The sequence below is a fragment of the Pongo pygmaeus genome, chromosome 15 (assembly GCF_028885625.2).
Source record: "Pongo pygmaeus isolate AG05252 chromosome 15, NHGRI_mPonPyg2-v2.0_pri, whole genome shotgun sequence".
NCBI lineage: Eukaryota > Metazoa > Chordata > Mammalia > Primates > Hominidae > Pongo > Pongo pygmaeus.
Window position 1 is genome coordinate 64,932,285 of NC_072388.2, and position 18,932 is coordinate 64,951,216.

The 18,932-nt window shown below is 41.4% G+C and overlaps 1 protein-coding gene across 6 annotated transcripts; it reads left to right on the forward strand.

Annotated features, from left to right (window-relative positions):
* Positions 1-253: 253 nt before the first annotated feature.
* LOC129012684 (uncharacterized) lies at positions 254-17,542 on the forward strand. 6 transcript variants are annotated; one of them, XM_063651299.1, is made up of 6 exons: positions 254-1,007; positions 1,238-1,367; positions 11,811-11,980; positions 12,328-12,489; positions 14,448-14,568; positions 16,449-17,542. In XM_063651299.1, the coding sequence occupies exons 3-6, from the start codon at positions 11,930-11,932 to the stop codon at positions 16,634-16,636; spliced, it is 522 nt and encodes a 173-aa protein (XP_063507369.1). In that variant the 5' UTR covers positions 254-1,007; positions 1,238-1,367; positions 11,811-11,929; the 3' UTR covers positions 16,637-17,542. The 6 variants fall into 6 exon arrangements, 4 of the variants coding, with proteins under 4 accessions (XP_063507369.1, XP_054304598.2, XP_054304600.2 ...); XR_008493679.2 differs by lacking the exon at positions 11,811-11,980 and adding an exon at positions 15,165-15,207 and having other exon boundaries at positions 255-1,007; positions 1,238-1,378; positions 16,449-17,541; XM_063651298.1 differs by having other exon boundaries at positions 290-647.
* The last annotated feature ends 1,390 nt before the right edge of the window (positions 17,543-18,932 follow it).

Below are 18,932 nucleotides of genomic sequence, written 5' to 3' on the forward strand. Positions count from 1 at the left end.
GGGACAGTAGGGGAACAGGCTCCCACATACTGAGATCTAGGAACACAAAGGGAAGTTATCAGGTCTCTCTCCCTCTCAGCCCTGTGTCTTTCAGTGTGGTGGCCTCGTTCTTTCTAACTGAAGAACGATCTTTATTGCAGAAAATTCTAAGCATCATTGTGGCAGATCCAATAAGTCCCAGAGAAGGATTCTGATTGGTCCTGCTTCAGTCACATGCCTGCATCTTAGTCCAATCACTGTGGCCTGGAGGATGGGACACCATCATTGGCCAGACTCTGATCACATGCCCACACCAGTGGCTTTGTGAAGCAGAGCACTAGCAGTGACAGTCCCACCAGAACCACATGGAATAGAAAACCGTGCATTTCCCTAAGGAAAGGGAATGCCAGAGAAGGGCACAAGGGAAATCAGGAAGACAAAACAGTAAATTACCTACCTCAAATCCAATTTACTGGTATTTTTCCACTTACACTTAACCAAGCAACAATTTCTCCTGGTCCCATAATGGAAAAGAGGGTTTATCTAGATTCATATATACAAGACTGAAGAGTGAAGAGAGACCCAGAGAATGTTCTAAAATCTGCCAGTTAGCATAACCACACAGAGAAATCTCTGCTTCCAGAGGAGGAGCCAAGTTCAAGTCAGAGGTGAGGAATGCCAACAGGAAAGCTCAATTTCTCCGGGGATATTCAGGCCAACACTAGGAAACCACAGCCAAGTCAGGCAGGGCTTGGGGCGGAACTGCTGACACCTCCACCCTAGCCAATCCAAGGTGCACGCCTGCCTCATGCAGCCCAGCGTGACTCCCGCCATTGGCACACCGTGCCCATCACAGGCTGGAGCTCCTTTCCTCCACCGTCTTCCCAACTCCTGCCAACCAGAACTTAACTACTTCTTTTGGATTCTGCTTTTCACTTGTTCTTCATCAGACTATGGAAGCTTAGACTTCATAATTTGGCTGAGACTTCAAAAATAGTTTTAAAGAAAGCTATTCCCACCCTGCTAAAGTAATTATATGATTCTGCCCCCTTAAACACCCAAAGCCCTAATCCGTGTTCTCAAAACTCTGATCTTAATCACTTTTTTCCAGTCTTATCTCCTACTACTTTTCTTCATGAATACTTCCTTCATAAACACTGTACTTTAAATTACTCTCCTTCAACTACATTTTTACTTCCCAGACGTTGGCCTTTGCTTTATGCCATTTCCCTCACTTAGGTGGTTTTTTCTCCACCAGAATTCCAGTCTTTCTTCAAACGTCAACTCAAAAACAACCCTCCTCATGGAGACTCCTGTGGCCACCTCAGTGGGAAACAGTCGACATCATTGATATTAGAATCACCGATGTTGGAAACAAGCTCACTTAAGTAGCTTCCAAGTATGAGATTTCTCTACTTGCCTCTTTAATATTCTGCCATAACTTTTAGAGAGTTATCTCACCTAACTCCAGCCAGAAATACTAATACATGCCCTGGGTCTAAAGAAAATATTGCCTTTGGAATTTGTGTAAGAATTTATGATTGAGACCTCTGAATATGCCATGAAAAATATGAGCCTTACTCTCATGAGCTGAGGGAAGTAAATGTATGTGAATCTATGAATCTCAAAACAACATGTAAAATGTGTAAGGATCTGATGCTACAAGGGTTATTAGTTTGAAATTTGGTGATTTTGCTGCCAGATGTCCATAAACTACACTACCCACTGACAAATACATTTATTAGAAGTTTTTCTTACAAAAAGACATGAACTATTTTATCAGGGAATCTAATATACAAATAGTTTCTAGAAATTGTAAGTCTTGTCATACAGCACACTAGTGGTTAGAGCTTATGAAATATATAAACAACTTCTAATATATTCTTTTCCTTTATAAAATTGTTTAGTTTATTCCATGAATTTAATACAGGTCTATATTTTAAATTATCTACCCAAGAGTTTCCTACTTGTTAGAATTCTGTTCTTTGTCACAGCAAGCTGTTTCACATTGCTGTAATTGTATGTAGAAGTTTGTTATTTTTCATTGATGTATGTAATATTTTATGATACAACTTTACCACATTTATCCATTCTTTTGACAGTAGTTGTTTCCAGCTTGGGGCTACTGTGGACATTCTTGTGCACATCTTCTGTTGGACATGTGAACTCATTTCTCGTGGATATATACCTAGGAGCATTGCATCTAGGAGTGCAACTGCTGTGTCATAGGGCAGACAAATATTTAGTTTTAATAGATATTTCCAAAGTGGTTGAACTGATTTCACTCCCTCCTATAATGTATGAGAGTTCTAATTGTTCCACATCCTCACCAACACTTAGTATTATTAGTTTTGAAAAAAATTTTAGCCATTCTGGTGTGTATGGGAATTTTTACTTTCCTAATGAATGTTATTGAACACCTTTTCATATGCTTACTAGACATCTGAATTAATCTTTTATAAAATATTTGTTTATAAAAGATCAATTCAATTTTAAAAAATGGTTTATTTATTTTCTTTTTCTTGTAGTTCTTTATATATTTTGGATACAAGATCTTTGTCAGACATTGGTATCATGAATATCTCCTTCCAGTCTATTAGTTGCTCTATTAGTCAGGGTTCTTTAGAGGGACAGGACTAACAGGATTGATGTATATATGAAAGGGAGTTTATTAAGGAATATTGACTCATACAATCACAAGGTGACATCCCACAATAGGTTGTCAGCAAGCTAAGGAGCAAGGAAGCCCGTCTGAGTCCCAAAACCTTAAAAGTAGGAAAGCTGACAGTGCAGCCTTCAGTCTGGGGCTGAAGGCTCAAGATTCCCTGGCAAACCACTGGTATAAGTCCTTCAAGAGTCCAAAAGCTGAAGAACTTGGAATCCATTGTTCGAGGGCGGGAAGCATCCAGCACAGGAGAAAGATGAAAGCCCAAAGACTCAGCCAGTCTAGCCCTTCCACATTCCTCTGACTGCTTTTATACTGGCCTCACTGGCAGCCTCGATTAAGTGTGGGTGGCCTTTCCCAGCCCACTGACTCAAATGTTAATCTCCTTTGGCAGCACCCTCACACACACACCCAGGAACAATACTTTGCATCCTTCAACCCAATCAAATTGACACTCAATATTAACCATCACAGTTGCTTAATAACTTTCTTGATGTGAGTTGATCAGCAGATATTCTTAATTTAATAAAATCTAATTTATCAGGTTTTTTTTAATGATAGTCTGGCTTTTACATTTAGATATATGATCTACTTGCAATTATTTTATGTGTATGGTATGGAGTTCTAGAATTCAGGAAGTTAAATCCCTTCTAAAATTCTGGCACCTTGGCCAGCAAAACTTTGCAATCACACCTTTGATTTAATTAACGTGAGTAAAAGAAAAGTGAGCCTATGCAAAGAGGAACATATGCAAAGTGAGCCAATGCCAAGGTGAAATGCCAAGAGGAACATTCTAGTATTCTCTGCAGCTTGGCATATGCTTAAAATACAATTCTTTTCAAGGGAACTCAGCAAATTGGGGGACATTTTTCACTCATCTTTGATGAAGTCATATTTGGGTCTATTGCCATGTTTCTCAGTCTTGGCTCTATTGACATTTTGGCTGGATAATTCCTTATTGTGAGCAGCTGTCCCATGCACCCTTGTAGTGTGTTTAGAAGCATTCCTGACCTCCACCCACTAGATGCCAGGAACATTTCACCTTGCAGTTGTGACAACCAAAAAAATTAAAGAACACTGGGATTCTCTCCATGAAGCCTGGGACAAGACCCAGTTTCACTGCTCTGGACAGGCAAACCTGGTCCTCCCTCTTCTCCTTGCCCAGGCTGCCTTTCCTTGTTGGTAGAATTGGGGTACTACAGCAGCCTCAGAGGATTGTGGAGGGGATTGACCGAGCTGGTTTTGTGAACCCACAAATGGCTACCGCTTTAACTGTAAACCACTATTCCCATGTAAAGAATAAAGTGATTTTCCTAACATCACAGGATGAGTGGCAAAACTGGAATTTGGATCTGCATTGGTCTTACTTAAAAGCCTTTTGCTACCACACCTTGCAAACGGATGCATATTTGGGAATGACACTAGGATAGTGGAAAGTTGTATGCACTACCCAGACTATCTATCCCAGGGATGTGTATGTCAGAGGAAGAAATTCTGCTGTCCTTTCTGAATCTGTCATTTGAGGGAATACCAGGTAAATGCTATCACAGTGACCCATAGTCCCCTGTTGTAGAGAGATCTAGGCTGAGTCAGCAGGATCTTGACACAGGGTACAAAGGAGGAGGATTCCTGACCAAAAGAAGCAGCAGAAATAGATGTTCCAGTCTGTGGCTACTTGAAGCCTAGCTTTCCCCATCGTCCTACAGGGCACAGAGAATAGAGAATCTCTTGCAAGTCAGTCTCCCAGGAGTCAGCCAGGGAGAGAAACACCTAACAGACCAGCAGACCCAACAAGAGACCATGAAGCAGAAGACGTGTCTCCCACAAGGCCAGATCCACAGGACTTTCACTCTTGGTCATCCTTGACAAGTAACAGCAGTGTTATGATGTTGCAACCCTGTAATTTCCATTATGATCAATGTATATGTTGGGGGCCAGAGAAAGGCAGATTGATAACTTCATTTAGAGCAAACCAGTTGAATTCCACTGAGAGATTCATGACTCATCTAAGAAATGTGCAAAGGGTGTCAAAGAGCACTGAGTCTCCTCCTCTGGTGATTTTTACAAGCCTCATCAATTTTTGTCCCACAAAATACTTTAATTAACATAAAAGTTCTAGAATTCTTGGAGTTAAATCCTTTCTAAAATTCTGGCATCTTGGCCAGCAAAACTTTGCCATGACATCTTTGACTTAATTAACATGAGTAAAGGAAAAGTGAGCCTATGCAATTGTCAGCTGATCAGCCGTGACATTCAGAAAAAAAGCAATAAAGACAGCCACTGGCAGTGCCTATGACAGCAGTGTCCTGGAAAGAGAGACACTTATGTGGTCCAGATTCCCTTGTTGAAAAATCCTTTCAGCCATCTTAGCCTCACACTGCTACACACTTAAGCATTCTTTGTTCTGATTCCATATGTATTGACTGAATAGAAGCTGGAGGAGTAGGTCATGCCACTCCCTCCAATACGTACATTTCAGATCCTTGATTCACATAAAAGCTGAGAAATCACTGGGGCAAAGACTCAAATTGTGGGGTTCAGTTAGAAACAACACAGCTGGTGGACTTAGCAGATGGTGGGACTTGGTGCAGTGGCAAGAAGAGGGTGTAGGATGCCCAGGGACAGTGGAATGTGCTTGTGCTTTCCTTGCCTCCCTGTTCTCTGCTGCTACAGCACTGAAATTTGCATTTAGTGTTTCTGGTGCCCACATAGGCTGGTGCCTGGAGACAAATGTCTTTCTCTGTCCTTTGTCTGTCTTTATCATGCTCCAGTTTGGTGGGGAGCAGGGAGACTAGTGAAAGCCAGCTTAAATGAAGCAATAATGGAGGTGTTGAGACCTAACTCAACACAGGGAAGAAGACGAACTATGATGAGCCCAAGCTAATGCTAAAATCAGATGTTGGGAGGAAATAGTGGCTCTTGGACTTGTGCAGCAACTGACACCAGAATCTACTCTGATCCAGCTCTGCTGGTGTCATGCGTGTGCCTTTCGAGAAATAGTTTGCATAAACAACTCCGCTCTGGGCCCTTTGCATAACTAAGAAGGAATATCTATTTATAGCAGAGATAAAGGAGCTTTGGCCTTGAGCCTTGTAGAACTGTCAGGGTTTGAATGAAGTTTATCTACCTGTGATAGCTATTAATAAACAGGATTCATGTGGGTACAAGTATAAGCAGCATCCCGGGGTCTCTAAATCTACTGGGAGAAAAGGCTGAGATTCCAGCAGCAAGCAGAGGGCTCACAGACGTTAAGATTTGGCTCTTATGGAGACTACATCTTTATTCCCAATCTGACAAAGTCAGAGATATCTGGATATCAGTGCTTACCAATCTTGCCCCCACAACTATTTTCAGTCTCTAAGGCATGGGTGATTTCCTTTCCCTGTTTAAAGCCAATCTTCCACTTGTGCACTAGATCTCAACTCTGTCACTTACCTGAGGATTTTGCTCCAGCAATTCGCTTCCTTCTCTTATATCTTCAGTTTTTCTTTTCCTACTGGATCATTACCATGAGCATGCAAGCATACTATTATTTCTTCTACCTTTAAAGCAAATAAACATTCTCCTAACCCTACTTTTCCCCTAGCTCTGGCCCCATTTCTTTGCTCTGTCTCCTACCAAACTCTTCAAAAGTGCTGTGTATTCTAATCAAGCACTTTCCTCTCATTCTCTCTGAAACCCTTCAGTTTCTTGTCTTTAAAATTGTTCTTATAAAGGTTACCAGTTACCTACACACTCCTAAGTCTAATGCTTATTTTTTGTTGTTATCTAACTTGTTTGACCAGCAGCCTTTGGCATGACTCATCATGTCTCCGTTCCCGATTCACTGTTACTCACCGGCTTCCTGGATGGACTTTCTTTGTTTCTCCTCCTATCCCAGTGATTCCACTTTTAGCTTCCTTCACTATTCTTTCTTTCCTCCCAGTGTCTTCATGTTGGAGTGGACCTTTCCTCTGTCAACAGAATGGATAAATTGTGGAATAGTCATATCAGAATACTACACATCAGTAAAAAACAACAAACTTCTGCTACAAACAATCACATCGATGAATCTTGCAGACAAAATGGTGAGCTAAAGTAGTTAGACACAAAAGGCTACATACTGTATGATTCTTTCTACAAAAAAATTCAAGAACAGGCAAAATTAATCTTTGATGATAGGAATTAAAATAGTGGCTACCTTGGATAGTGGTGGTAGGGTTATGAATTGAGAAACAAGGGAATCTTGAGTGCTGGAAAGACTCTGTTTTATATCCTGATCTGAACAATGGTTACAAGGGTATGAAAATATTCATGAAGCTGTAGTTTATTGTAAATTGTACCTCAATCAAAAAGACATTACATAATGGAAGTGCTTACTGAGTAAATGATATTATATCTGGAATTCAGGGAGGAGGGGAAGTGAAAGGGGGGTATATTTATAAAATATTGATGAGTTGATAATTGTAAAATTGGGTAATGGGCACATGAAGGGTTGTTATACTATTTTGTCTGCTTTTTTAGCTTAAAAAATAAGTAAAAAATTTAAATATAAATTTGTCTACATAATAAAATATGTAATAATTGACATTATTATTACACAATAATATAATTATTATGTAATAATAATTATATTATAATGTAACAATGTATATTATTATATAATAATATAATTATGTGATAATATTATTTGTCTACATAATAAAAATTAAACAAAAGTTAATGAAAAAGCAAGTCAAATTATATCATCCCTCTGGTTACAACCTTGCCTTGACTTCCATCTCATTTAGAGTAAAAAACCAAAGTCTAAATGACTACAAGTTCCCATGTGCTGTGTCCTTATGGCCTCTGCCATCATTATCAGTCCTCACTCACCCATTCCAGTGACAATGGCGTTTTCCCTCCTTAGGGCCTTTTCTTAGCCTGTTGTCTCTGTCCAGAATGCTCTCCCAACACATATCTACCCTCCTTCAATCTTTCCTCACATGTTGTCTCTCAATGAGACCATACTGATCACCCTATTCAAAATTGCAATCTACCTCCCTGGAATTCTCAATCCCTTTTACCCTATTTCCCTCCATAGAAGTAATCACTTCCTAACATACTGTATAACTTATTTATTGTTTATTTTCCCCCATCTCTCCTTTAAAATGCAAGCTCCTTAAAAGCAAGTATCTTTATTTTTTTCATGAAAGTATTCTAAGCATCTGAACAGTACCAAGGTCCCAAAGCACCTGGCACATAATATGTGCTGAATAAATACTTTTTTAATGAATGAAGAGATGAACAGTAAATGCCATAAAAATTACAGATTCTGACTTGACCTCCCATGCATCTTGACTACAAGAAGAGAATGTGCTGGTCATGCCACCATGATTCCTTCTGGTCCATATAAAAGTTTCCTGTTGAAATGGCATGTTATTCTTTGATGGTGTATTGAACATGTTGGGCAATGGGCCTGTCATTCTCATTGTTCCCTATGTCTCTTTTTTTGTTTTTCTGTTTGAGATGGAGTCTTGCTCTGCCACCCAGGCTGGAGTGCAGTGGCGCAATCTCTGCTCACTGCAACCTCCACCTCCCAGGCTCAAGCGATTCTTCTGCCTCAGCCTGTCCAGTAGCTGGGATCACAGGCATCCACCACCATGCCCAGCTAATTTTTCTATTTTTAGCAGAAATAAGATTTCACCATGTTGGCCAGGATAGTTTTGAACTCCTGACCTCAAATGATCCGCCCGCCTCGGCATCCCAAAGTGCTGGGATTACAGGCATGAGCTACTGTGCCCAGCCTGTTCCTTATGTCTTAATGAGAAAGATCTTCAGAGGCCTGGAAAAGGGAGATCTAGGAGTCTCATGACCTGGCTTTCTCAGTTTCAGTCAGTTTGGCTGTGATTGAACCCACGACACAGAAAAGCCAAAGAATTTGGATCACAAAATACAGAAACCAGTCAGCATGGCAGATGCCTGACCTGAATAGGCTGGGTTGTGTATAGGCAGAGAATGAGGCACATGAAGCTGTCAGGCAGGGGCCTGTGGCCTTTCAGGAACAAGAAGGCAGGCTCCATCCTGACTCCTTACTCCCACTTACAGTGTCTGTTCTCACACAACTCAGGAGGACTCTCTCTCTGGCCCTTCATGCCTGTTGAATCCTTAAAGTAAACCCTCTTTACTCAAGCTTGAGCGACTCTCTGTCTGTTGACAAGGCATCTCTAGGGCACCCAAGCCCTGATATACATGATCCTTAGGCATCCAAATGGAGGCTAATGAGTGCATCCCAAAACGCTGGTCCAACATGATCAATACAGACTCCTTGGATGGATTCTCAGAAATATGGATTCCAGTGCAAAAGGTAGGAAGTAGGGGCTTGAAATACATGTTGTTGTTTTTTTAACAGTGCTCTAGAATATTCTAATTTGCAAATCAGTTTGGAAAATCAGCATAGGCTACTATTTCCAGATACAGGCCTTCAACTCATTTCTACAGAGTAAATGTAGCTCTTTTTCTAATTTAGGACAGAATTTGCATTGCAAATACGATAGGCATGTCTTATTATGCATACCTATACCATTTCCCTCCCCCGTATGAATGGTATACCAAAGGGGCAAAAAGTAACCTCAGTAAATCTTAGGATTTCCCTAAGAAGTGAGTCTCCTTTTGTGGCAGTATGACCTTGGTCTGTATATGCAAATTCATAGAAATGAAAAAGAGCAAAGCCCTGATCCTGTTCCCTAAAGGTCACCAAGTCCTACACGAGTGTCACACTGACAGAGGGGTGGGTGGGATGAGGGTTTGCAAATTTTATGACTCATAATAACAGTCCAAGTAATGCAGCTGAGATAAAGTGCTAATCAAATTTCATGCTCCAAGGCATGAGCTGATTACTGCTGGGCCAAGAGGGGATTTATTCCCTGTGGCTCTGACAGGCATAGGGGGCCAGGAGCACTCTCTGAAGCTTCACACCCTACTGACCACTTCTGAAAGGGAGGATCCATGAGTCCAGAGGCCTGACACCTAGTAGGCCTGTGTTTTCTCAGATCAAAGGCAAAGGATGGCATGAAGAGAAACCTCAAAGGCAAAAGATTTGTTAAGAAAGATGGACCAGAACTTTGTGGAATGTACCTGGGGACTCTCTGGAGAACTTGTGTTCCAGGGCCTCATCCAACCTAGGGAGGAGAGAGAACCCTGAAGACCTCTGCTCCTTTCCACTGGTGTCCTATTCCGTCTGTAAAAGTAGGATAATGATGATAACCTTTTTGAGATGGTTGTGAAGATGAAGGTGGACAAGATTGGATTATGGGGAAGGATTACAGATGGTGCCCCAAAACTATTATTCTGACAACCTGGGAGACATCAGAGCACAGGCCCTTGGTTGAAAGACAGCAATTCTTGGGCCAGGCCCGGTGGCTTACACCTGTAATCCCAGCTCTTTGGGAGGCCAAGGTAGGTGGATCACTTGAAGTCTGGAGTTCAAGACCAGCCTGGCCAACATGACAAAACCCTGTCTCTACTAAAAATACAAAAATTAGCTGGGTGTGGTGGTGGGCACCTTTAATCCCAGCTACTGGAGAGGCTGAGGCAGGAGAATTGCATGAAACCGGGAGGCAGAGATTGCAGTGAGCCAAACTTGTGCCACTGCACTCCAGCCTGGGTGACAGAGCAAGACTCTGTCTCAATTAAAAAAGAAAGACAGCATTTCTTGGGCTCAATAGCTTTGTGTAGTTAAGAACTTTGGCTCTGGATCAGAAGCATACACATAGACCCAAAGCCTGAAGAGTTTTTAAGAGAACTATAAAACCCAAAACCCAGTAATTAGTCAACCTCTAAGGCAATTCTCGGGCCCCATAACTTGCACCAGTAAGAAGTGGGATGCCAACACTGTTTTACACCCCCAAAATGTGTTTTCCCAGTGCCCATATAAATATTGCCATGGGAGACACAAACTAAGAAAATCCTTCCAGGAACAAACCTGGGCATTGAAAGGTAACCCAACCATAGGGATAACAGTCATAACTCCATCCTATCCCCAAAACTTCTCCAGCCCTGTGAAGTCTCTCAGTTGGAACTGAGATGAGACTAAGGTGTGCCTCCCAGTGCATCCCTCAAGATGGCTCCAGAAGGCTGTGGCTCAAGCCCATCCTCCTTTAGGTAGGCTGGTCTCTCTTTCCTCTTCCCTAGGCAAATCCTCCTGATTTTTTGGATCGTAGATCAAATCACTCCATCTCTACTCAAAGTCTTCCCTAACCATCCCAGGCCACAGAACACTTTCCCTCCTCAGAATTCCTTATAACTTTTTACTAAGCATTGATATTGTACACAGCAATAATCTCAATAATCTCTATTTTTGTTAAAATGAACAAATATAAAGTCAATATATTTCAGCAGAAAGAGTTCTGACTTCGAAGACAGGCCCTGGTGCCTCTCCTTGCTAGCCAAGTAAACTTTGGAAAGTTTTTACCCTCTCTAAGACATGGGGGTCACCATCAGTTAAATGCAGATAATCATACCTTGTGGAGTAATTGTGACGATTAAAATAATGCTTGTAAATCACCTAGCACACAGTAGGCATTTAATACACTGGCTATTAATACTGGTCTCATTTAATTTTTCATATGCTTCTGTTTTATGTATCTAACTAAAGTTTAAGTTGTTTAAGGATAGAGTTGAGTCTTATACATTTCTATATTCTCATAGGTTAATGCCCACAATAAGTGTTCTTGAAATACAGTCATGCGTTGCTTAACCATGGGGATATATTCTGATAAATGCATCATTAGGCAATTTCATCACTGGGCGAACATCACAGCTTGTACTCACACAAACCTATATAGCCTACTACACACCTAGGCTATATGATATAGGCTATTGCTAGCAACAAACCTGTACAGCATGTTACTGTCTTGAATACTTAGGCAGCGGAACACAATGGTAAGTATTTGTGTATCTAAACATATTTAAACATAGAAGTACAGTAAAAACATGATGTTATAACCCTATGGGACCACTGTTGCATATGTAGTCCATTGCTGACTGAAATGTCATTGTGTGGTGCACGGCTGTATTCGTGACTAAAGATTAAAGTAACATTTGGTGTAAATCTATTTTCTTCCCTTTGGTGTTTCCAAAATACTATCCTAAAGAGAGCAAACCTAAGTCTGGGTTCATAGCAAATGCAGTGTCTTTTTTCTAACAGTTACAGAAGCAGATAATCAGTGGCCCATGGATTCCAGGTGAGGATCTGGGACCCAGACATCCAGATATTGAAAACACAGGGATGGAGTCTGTATGGAAAAAATTAAAATATAGCAAAACATGAAATGCGGAATAGAAATCTTTCAATTTCCCAATGGAAGTGAGAAAAGAGTAAGTAAAAGATCCCCAAAAAGAACCAGGGCAATAGAATCAGGTACTAGAGACCAGTGGTAAAAGGGACTTTAAAACAAATTAAGGTCTCCTGACTTAGGATCCAAGTTTTTATATAGTATCTGCAGAGTCAGGCATCCATACGGGTATCCACCCCAGGTTAGGCAGGAGCCTGGGGGCAGCTGGCTAAGATGTGTTCCCAAAGCTTCCTCTAGGCAGACACTGACGAATATTCTCTCTTTAAAACTAAACAAGAAAAAAACCTCAAAACTTCAAGGTATACAAGCTGATTTATGTTTGAATTTCTCTAAGAGCAACTATGTTCTCTTTCTATATTCCCAAAAAAGGCAAAGAAAAGTATTGGTCTTCCAAAACAAATAGAGGATGGAGCTGCTGCTGTTGCATGGTCTCTAGAAACTCAGACAACTTCATCATTCCATATTTGCATCCGAGAGAGAAAGAAAAACTACAATCATTTTCCACTTACCCATCAACCCATCAACCTCCAAGTAAGTGATCTTTAGGTCATTTGCTTCTTGCTCACAAAGGTTTAGTGATCTTTCTTGAAAGACTTTCATGTATCCTAGGGGAAAAGTGCCTCTCCAGGCCAAGCCCAGCTCTTCCATATTTGGGGTGAGCTCCCTGATTTACCACTGGAGCTCCTCACATTTCTTTACCTTGACTTCCTCTTCTGCCATCAGGCCTTGTACCGCTGTCAGCCTTGGAAAAGCCTCATAACTCTGGATGACAATATCTAGACCATTAAGCCTACATACTTCAGCAAAACTGCCTCACTGCTGTCTCTGCTCCAGGTTATAAAGATTTCTCACAGCTTACACAAGCCTCTCAAGAACTGGACTTGAGTGGTTGCCCTCAGAAAGCCGCTTCCAAGACCAAAGACATTTTTCATTCAAGCAGTCTGTCTATGGAGGCCTCAAACTACTGCACAGTAATGCTGATGATGCTAGCTCTGAGGTATTACCCAGGCATGGCCCATTGCTCCGATCTCAGAACTGGTGATCAGAGCTAGCTTGACCACTTCAAAACATACATGCATTCATACATGGATTCTGAAACATGAGCATCAATTCCCTTTCCTCATCATTGCAGAAAATCCATAGCCTACAGTGAGTACAAGAATCCACTCACTAGAATTCAAATAATCTGGTCAAGATGGTATAAAGTCAAAATCCCTGTATTACGTCTAATAATCTTCAAAATTCCCATATAACTTGAAACATTCCTGGTGCTTGATAAGAAGGAAATTTTTCCTGGAGCCTATAAAGTTTGGGCTTTACTGAAACTACTAATTTTTTCTTCTTTTTTTCTTTTTTGAAACAGAGTTTTGCTTTTGTTGCCTAGGCTAGAGTGCAATGGCCCAATCTCGGCTCACCACAACCTCCACTTCCTGGGTTCAAGCGATTTTCCTGCCTCAGCCTCCTGAGTACCTGGGACTGCAGGCACGCACCACCAGGCCCAGCTAATTTTTGTATTTTTAGTGGAGACGGGGTTTCTCCATGTTGGCCAGGTGGTCTCAAACTCCTGACCTCAGGTGATCCATCCACCTCTGCCTCCCAAAGTGCTGGGATTACAGGCCTGAGCCATCGCACCCGGCTCTACTAATTTTTAATGCCCCTTGGCTGACATTCCCAAGCTTCCTCTTCTCAGCCCCACATCCCAACTTTCACCTCCAGGCAGACTGAAATAGTTGAAGGATGACATTGTCGAACAGACAGCCATATTTTAAAAGCAAGTGTCAAAGTCGAGAGTATACATATCAAAATTTGCAAATGTTCATGACATTTGCCAAGGAATCTGTTCATTTCCTGTGGTGCTGCAGCCAAAGGCTACAAGATGGTGCAACGTCAGTCTCTTGTCCCTCTCTGGTACCTGACAGTGGAATCTTAGTTGTGAAATGCTGTGTAGCCTGTACAAACTAGACTTTAAGGATCTTAATATGCACTGGCACTTATTTTGAATGATGACTCTCTTTCATTATCATATCATATCCCTGCCATTTTAAACTTCTCATGGGGAAGTCCATTTAAATCAGCACTGTCCAATACAACTTTTTGCAGTGTTGGAAATCTTCTGTCCAATAAAAATCCAGTAGCCACATATGGCTACTAAGCACTTGAAATGTGTCTAGTACAACTGAGGAACTAAATTTTACTAACTTTTATTTAATTTAAACTTACATTTAACCACAGCAGTGCAGTGACTACCATACTGGACAGCACAAATTCTAATTGTCATGACATGGAACACTGCTTGCTTCTCCAGCATTTCAAAAGCCCCAGAATGATAACCTGGCCCAGAATGACACATGGATGAATAAGAGGAATTAAAACAAAGTCCATTTACATCAAATATCAAAATGAGTGTGAGACAGCCTCCCCAGATGCAGTTTCCAAAGAAATGACCAGTTTAACTGGTTCCATGACACTTGCCCCTTTTTCCCTGCCAGATAAAGGCTATTAAAAAACAATCAAAGTGTGAAGAGGGCAGAAAATGTGATGAAGAGATTCTTTGGAGAAAGCAGCTGCCACTGTTACCTTGGGATCTGCCTATAGTCCTCACAGAGCTTGGTAAGACAAAAGATGGCTTTCCTGTAGACATAGGAGGGAGAGAAAGCTGGGCCAGAGCTGGTTAAATCCTGCCCATGAAGACTGCCTTGAAGAGCAGTGGGACTCCAAAAGCACGAGCCAGGATGGGGTGGACTCAGTGATGTGCTGGTAAATGTTTAAGAACCAGCTCTCCAGAAAAAAAAAAAAAAAAAAAAAAAAAAAAAAAAAAAAGCTCTGATTTTTTGCATTTGCCAATTTCTTGGGTGTAAATACTCCCTCGTGGCCAATTTCCAGCCACCTGTCTGAAGTCTCTCTGGAGTTGGGAATGGACATGCACAGTCAGCTTTTGCGAGCTGATTGTACTGTAAGTCAGCTCCAGCATTCGGCTGGTTGGCCACTAGGGAGCCATGGGTACAAGGGAAACAGCTTGCCTAGGGAATAGACAGCATCCCTTATAGTCCAAGACCCGCATGTGGGAGATCCCTAGTGACAAGTGTATTTGCATATCCCAGGAGAGAAAGAATGAGTTTTAACCACTCTCCACCAAGAGCAAAAGCTGCTCAGCCAAGTCAGAGCTTTCCTTTCCCCTTACCTCTCCTCTTTCTCTGCCCCTTCAGCCCTTGCAGGATAGATCATAGGAGTCTAGGAGTCTGCAAGAAGGTAAGTAAGAGAAAGAGTAGAACCTTAAAGGCAGGCAGCTGCCAATTATTGGCCTCAGCCCACCAAAAAGAAGGCGATGTCTCTCCTCTGAATGAAGACTGAGACATTGATTAATGTCATGGACTGGATTGATTCTATTTACTGAATTGAGATTGTGTGTTGAGACTCAAAATGACCATAGGACCATCTATTATTTACCAAACATTTTCTAGGGGCAGGGGATAAATTTAAATCACCCCAAAACTGATAACGATAGGGTTGAGCTTTTACTACATCATGAGTTGTGCATGCTCAACACAATTTTGACAAAAATTTTCTGCTGGCTGAAGACACATTAAAAAATAGCACCCTGTTTTGCTTTGTTTTGTTTCATTGTGTTTTTTGTTTTTCTTTTTAAAAAGTTTTCTTTTAACCTGTATGAATTCTGGGGTGAAAAATCTTTTTTTTTTTTAAGAGACAGGGCCTCACTATGTTGCCCAGGTTGGCCTTGAACTCCTGGGCTCAAGGGATCCTCCTGCCTCAGCATCCTGAGTAGCTGGGTTTACAGGCATGAACCACCAGGCCCAGAACCATGTGTGAGTGTCCCTTCTTGCCCTCTCTCCATCTTCACAGCATATCTTATTATTGTTAATATTGAAAATCAACACCCCAGGGATCATCATCAGACTCATGTTCTTTATTGAGAGACAAGGTATGACGCTTGGGGCAGGATGGCAGCAAAAAAATCATATAACCTAAAGTCCCTGACATAAACAATGTGCTCACTTGGAGGCTGGGGGTGGTATTTAGGTAAAACCAACAAGATGGGAATCAGCATGACCTCTTGATGTGTAAGACAATCAGCCTTATGAGATCTTTAGTCACTCATGTCTTATAGTTATTTTTTTTAAAAACTTTTAAAAAGTAATAGTGGAAAAGAAAATAGTTATTTCAAGTATTCCAAAGCTCTCAAACTCAAATGAGTAGTGTGTTCATCTTCAGTTTCAAAGTAAGCCCCACCTCCCTACGTTTCAAGGGCAAGGTGAGGTGGTGACCTCAAACAGGCCATGGTAGAAGGTGGCACGTAGCAGAAGCTGAATGCCCAGGACAACTGCTGGGGTCCAGTCTGCCTGCTGTGTTAGCAAACCTCAGAGAGACTCGAAGACAATACCCAACGGATGAGCCTGTTGAATGTAAAGGACCCTAAAGTTAGGCTAGACCTACAGGGGCTTATTCTGTAAAAATACATTTTCTATTTACAGCTTTTGAAAGCCAAATGCGATCTGTCTGCCCTGAAGTGACTACTTCATCTCCACCCAGCCCTTGGCTGGCAAAGTCAGGAAGACTCCAGTGTTTCCTGAAGACCAGGGGAGAGTTTATAACTCTAGCATCAAAGTCAGCAGCTGTTCATCTAGAAAACAACTTCCTAAAAGTCAATGTCTTTGCCTGAAGCTTTTCTTCCCAGATCTCCTATGGTGAAACAACCAAAGGGAAGAAGAATGTGGGCAGCCCTCAGTAAGACAGGAGATGAGCATCGACACTGACCCATTCTTTCCTCCAGTCTTCGATGCTTACCTTGTACATTCTTCTTTGTCTTCTGACTCAGTGCCTTTAGGGTATGGACATTGCCTGGTCCCACACAAGCCAAGCATCAAATGGATGCTCAAGCATCAAATGGATGGCTCAACAAGGAGGCCAAGACCAGCTAATATTTAGTGAGCACCCAAAGGGGCCACACTGGAGAGAACAGCACAGCTCCGTCTGAGAAACAGCTGTTCCTTCCTGCCTGAGAGGCAGCGTGATAGAAGATATCACAGAATGTTACTGCTTCGTCTTCCACCCTGAACCCTCCACGACCTCCCTGTAGCTTCCTGATTTTAAGCAGACATCAAATGATTCTTAATCCTTTCTGGGTCTTGGAATGATTTGAAAATTGTCAACGGTACTGGGATTCCCAGAATAATGCACATATGTACATACTCAGATATTCCCCAAGCCCTGGATATAATTTTAAGGGAGTTCACAGACCACACTCCCCCACCCATCTGTGGACCCAGATTCTGTGGGTTCGAGATTCAGAAGCCCTGTTTCTAGGCAGGCCCTCTGTTGCTAACGCCCCTCGAGAACATCACCCTAGATGATTATCCCTTCTTCCTCCACTCCTTCCCACCTTCTCCAACTGCTGGGTTTCAGCACAAAGATTGCTTGCCAGTTAAACTGGCACCATGGACCGCGCAGTAGTTGTTTCTTGGGTCTAGAGGAAACAGCCAGATTCCTTTAAGTAAATCATGTCTTAGTTATTGATTGTCTCCACTGGAAGTTTTTGACAATCTCTGATTAAATCATAAACCACTGCATCCGCCATCTCCTGCTTCAATCTCTCAAACCAAATGTCAGTTTCTTTGTAGCCTTTCAATTCAAAGTTTGCAAATTCGGAATCTAGGCTTCATTCTTTCACTCATTTAAGCACTAACATCTATTGCATAACTATTAAATGCCAGGCACTGTTCTAGGCATCAGGGACATAGTAATGTACAAAACAGACTTCATCTTAATTTACTTATTCTCTTCCAAAATGCTAATTCTAACCAGTGCTGCTTTGAAAACCATTATAATTATTACAATAACTGCATAAGTTATAAGCTCTATTCTAAATAGTTAATATGTATTATTATTTTTCAGAAAACTCTATGAGGTAGGTATTATTATTATCATTCTTATTTTTACAGAAGTGAAAATCATAAAGGTTAAGTAATTTGCCCCAGCTAGAGAGGGACAAAGACAAGATGTAACACCAGGCAGTTTGACTAAATTACTTACTGCTAAATTCAGCATCCCTGATTATGGTTACAAAGCAAGATTAGATTCTTTAGCACTGTTGAAATGTGAACAGATGTATTACAAAAAAAATTGTCTAGCAATGTGCATATATTTAAGTAGCCCCGAGGGTTATCTGTGGTTGCCAAGAGGCTCAAAGTCAGCCTGAATATAATCAGGAGGCACTGATGACTTTGTTACCCAGAGACGATTTGGGGATCCTTCAAGAGTATCATGCACATGGACAGGAATGTGAGGCAGAGGATTACTGGTGTTGACCTGGCAGTCAAGGGACAAGCAAGCCAAAAGTTATAAAAAACATATTTTAAAATTATACATTTTTAAACAATCGTGATGGACAGAAGAGATTGTAATCCTGAGGCAATAACTGAGAAAGTATTGAGTAGGTAATAAAAGGCCTGAGTAGGCTGAAAAAAATGTTTTAAAATAGCAGTTTCCTGTATCCATGGCTTGTAAAGACCTCAGTTAGTGCGAATAGTAACTCAAATGAAATTTAGAACCAGGAATAATTGAGAGGGGTAGCTCCCAGGCAGGAGTGAATTGTGTTTTGCAGGATTTGAAGATTATACAATTTGGATGACTCTCCTTTAAAAAATTACTAATACCAAATTAGATCCAGGGCCTCGGGAAGGGCCTGGAAGCATAAGCTACATTACCTTTATAGCAAACCCAGCTTGGACTCATGGAGGAGGTTGCTAAGAAACACATACATTGCTAGATCAGGACAGCGGTGATTCTGATGAGCCTGAATGCCCAATTTGGAGAACTTTGTGATCCAGAGAACAGTGATTTGAAGGCACTTTGACATGAAGATGCAACACAACAGCGGATGTGTTTTGAAGGAGGGCTTTGGCAATCCAAACAACTGAAAGAGACATCCCGTGTAAATTTTAATGAGATATCAATGT

Excerpts from the sequence above, each read along its gene's own strand:
- LOC129012684 (XM_054448623.2), top strand. The coding sequence starts at position 6,577 with ATGTTGGAGTGGACCTTTCCTCTGTCAACAGAATGGATAAATTGTGGA. Across the intron at positions 6,712-12,327 it reads TGAATCTTGCAGACAAAATG|GCAAAGAAAAGTATTGGTCT; the intron begins GTGAGCTAAAGT and ends TTCCCAAAAAAG. Across the intron at positions 14,569-16,448 it reads TATAGTCCTCACAGAGCTTG|CTTTTGAAAGCCAAATGCGA; the intron begins GTAAGACAAAAG and ends TTCTATTTACAG.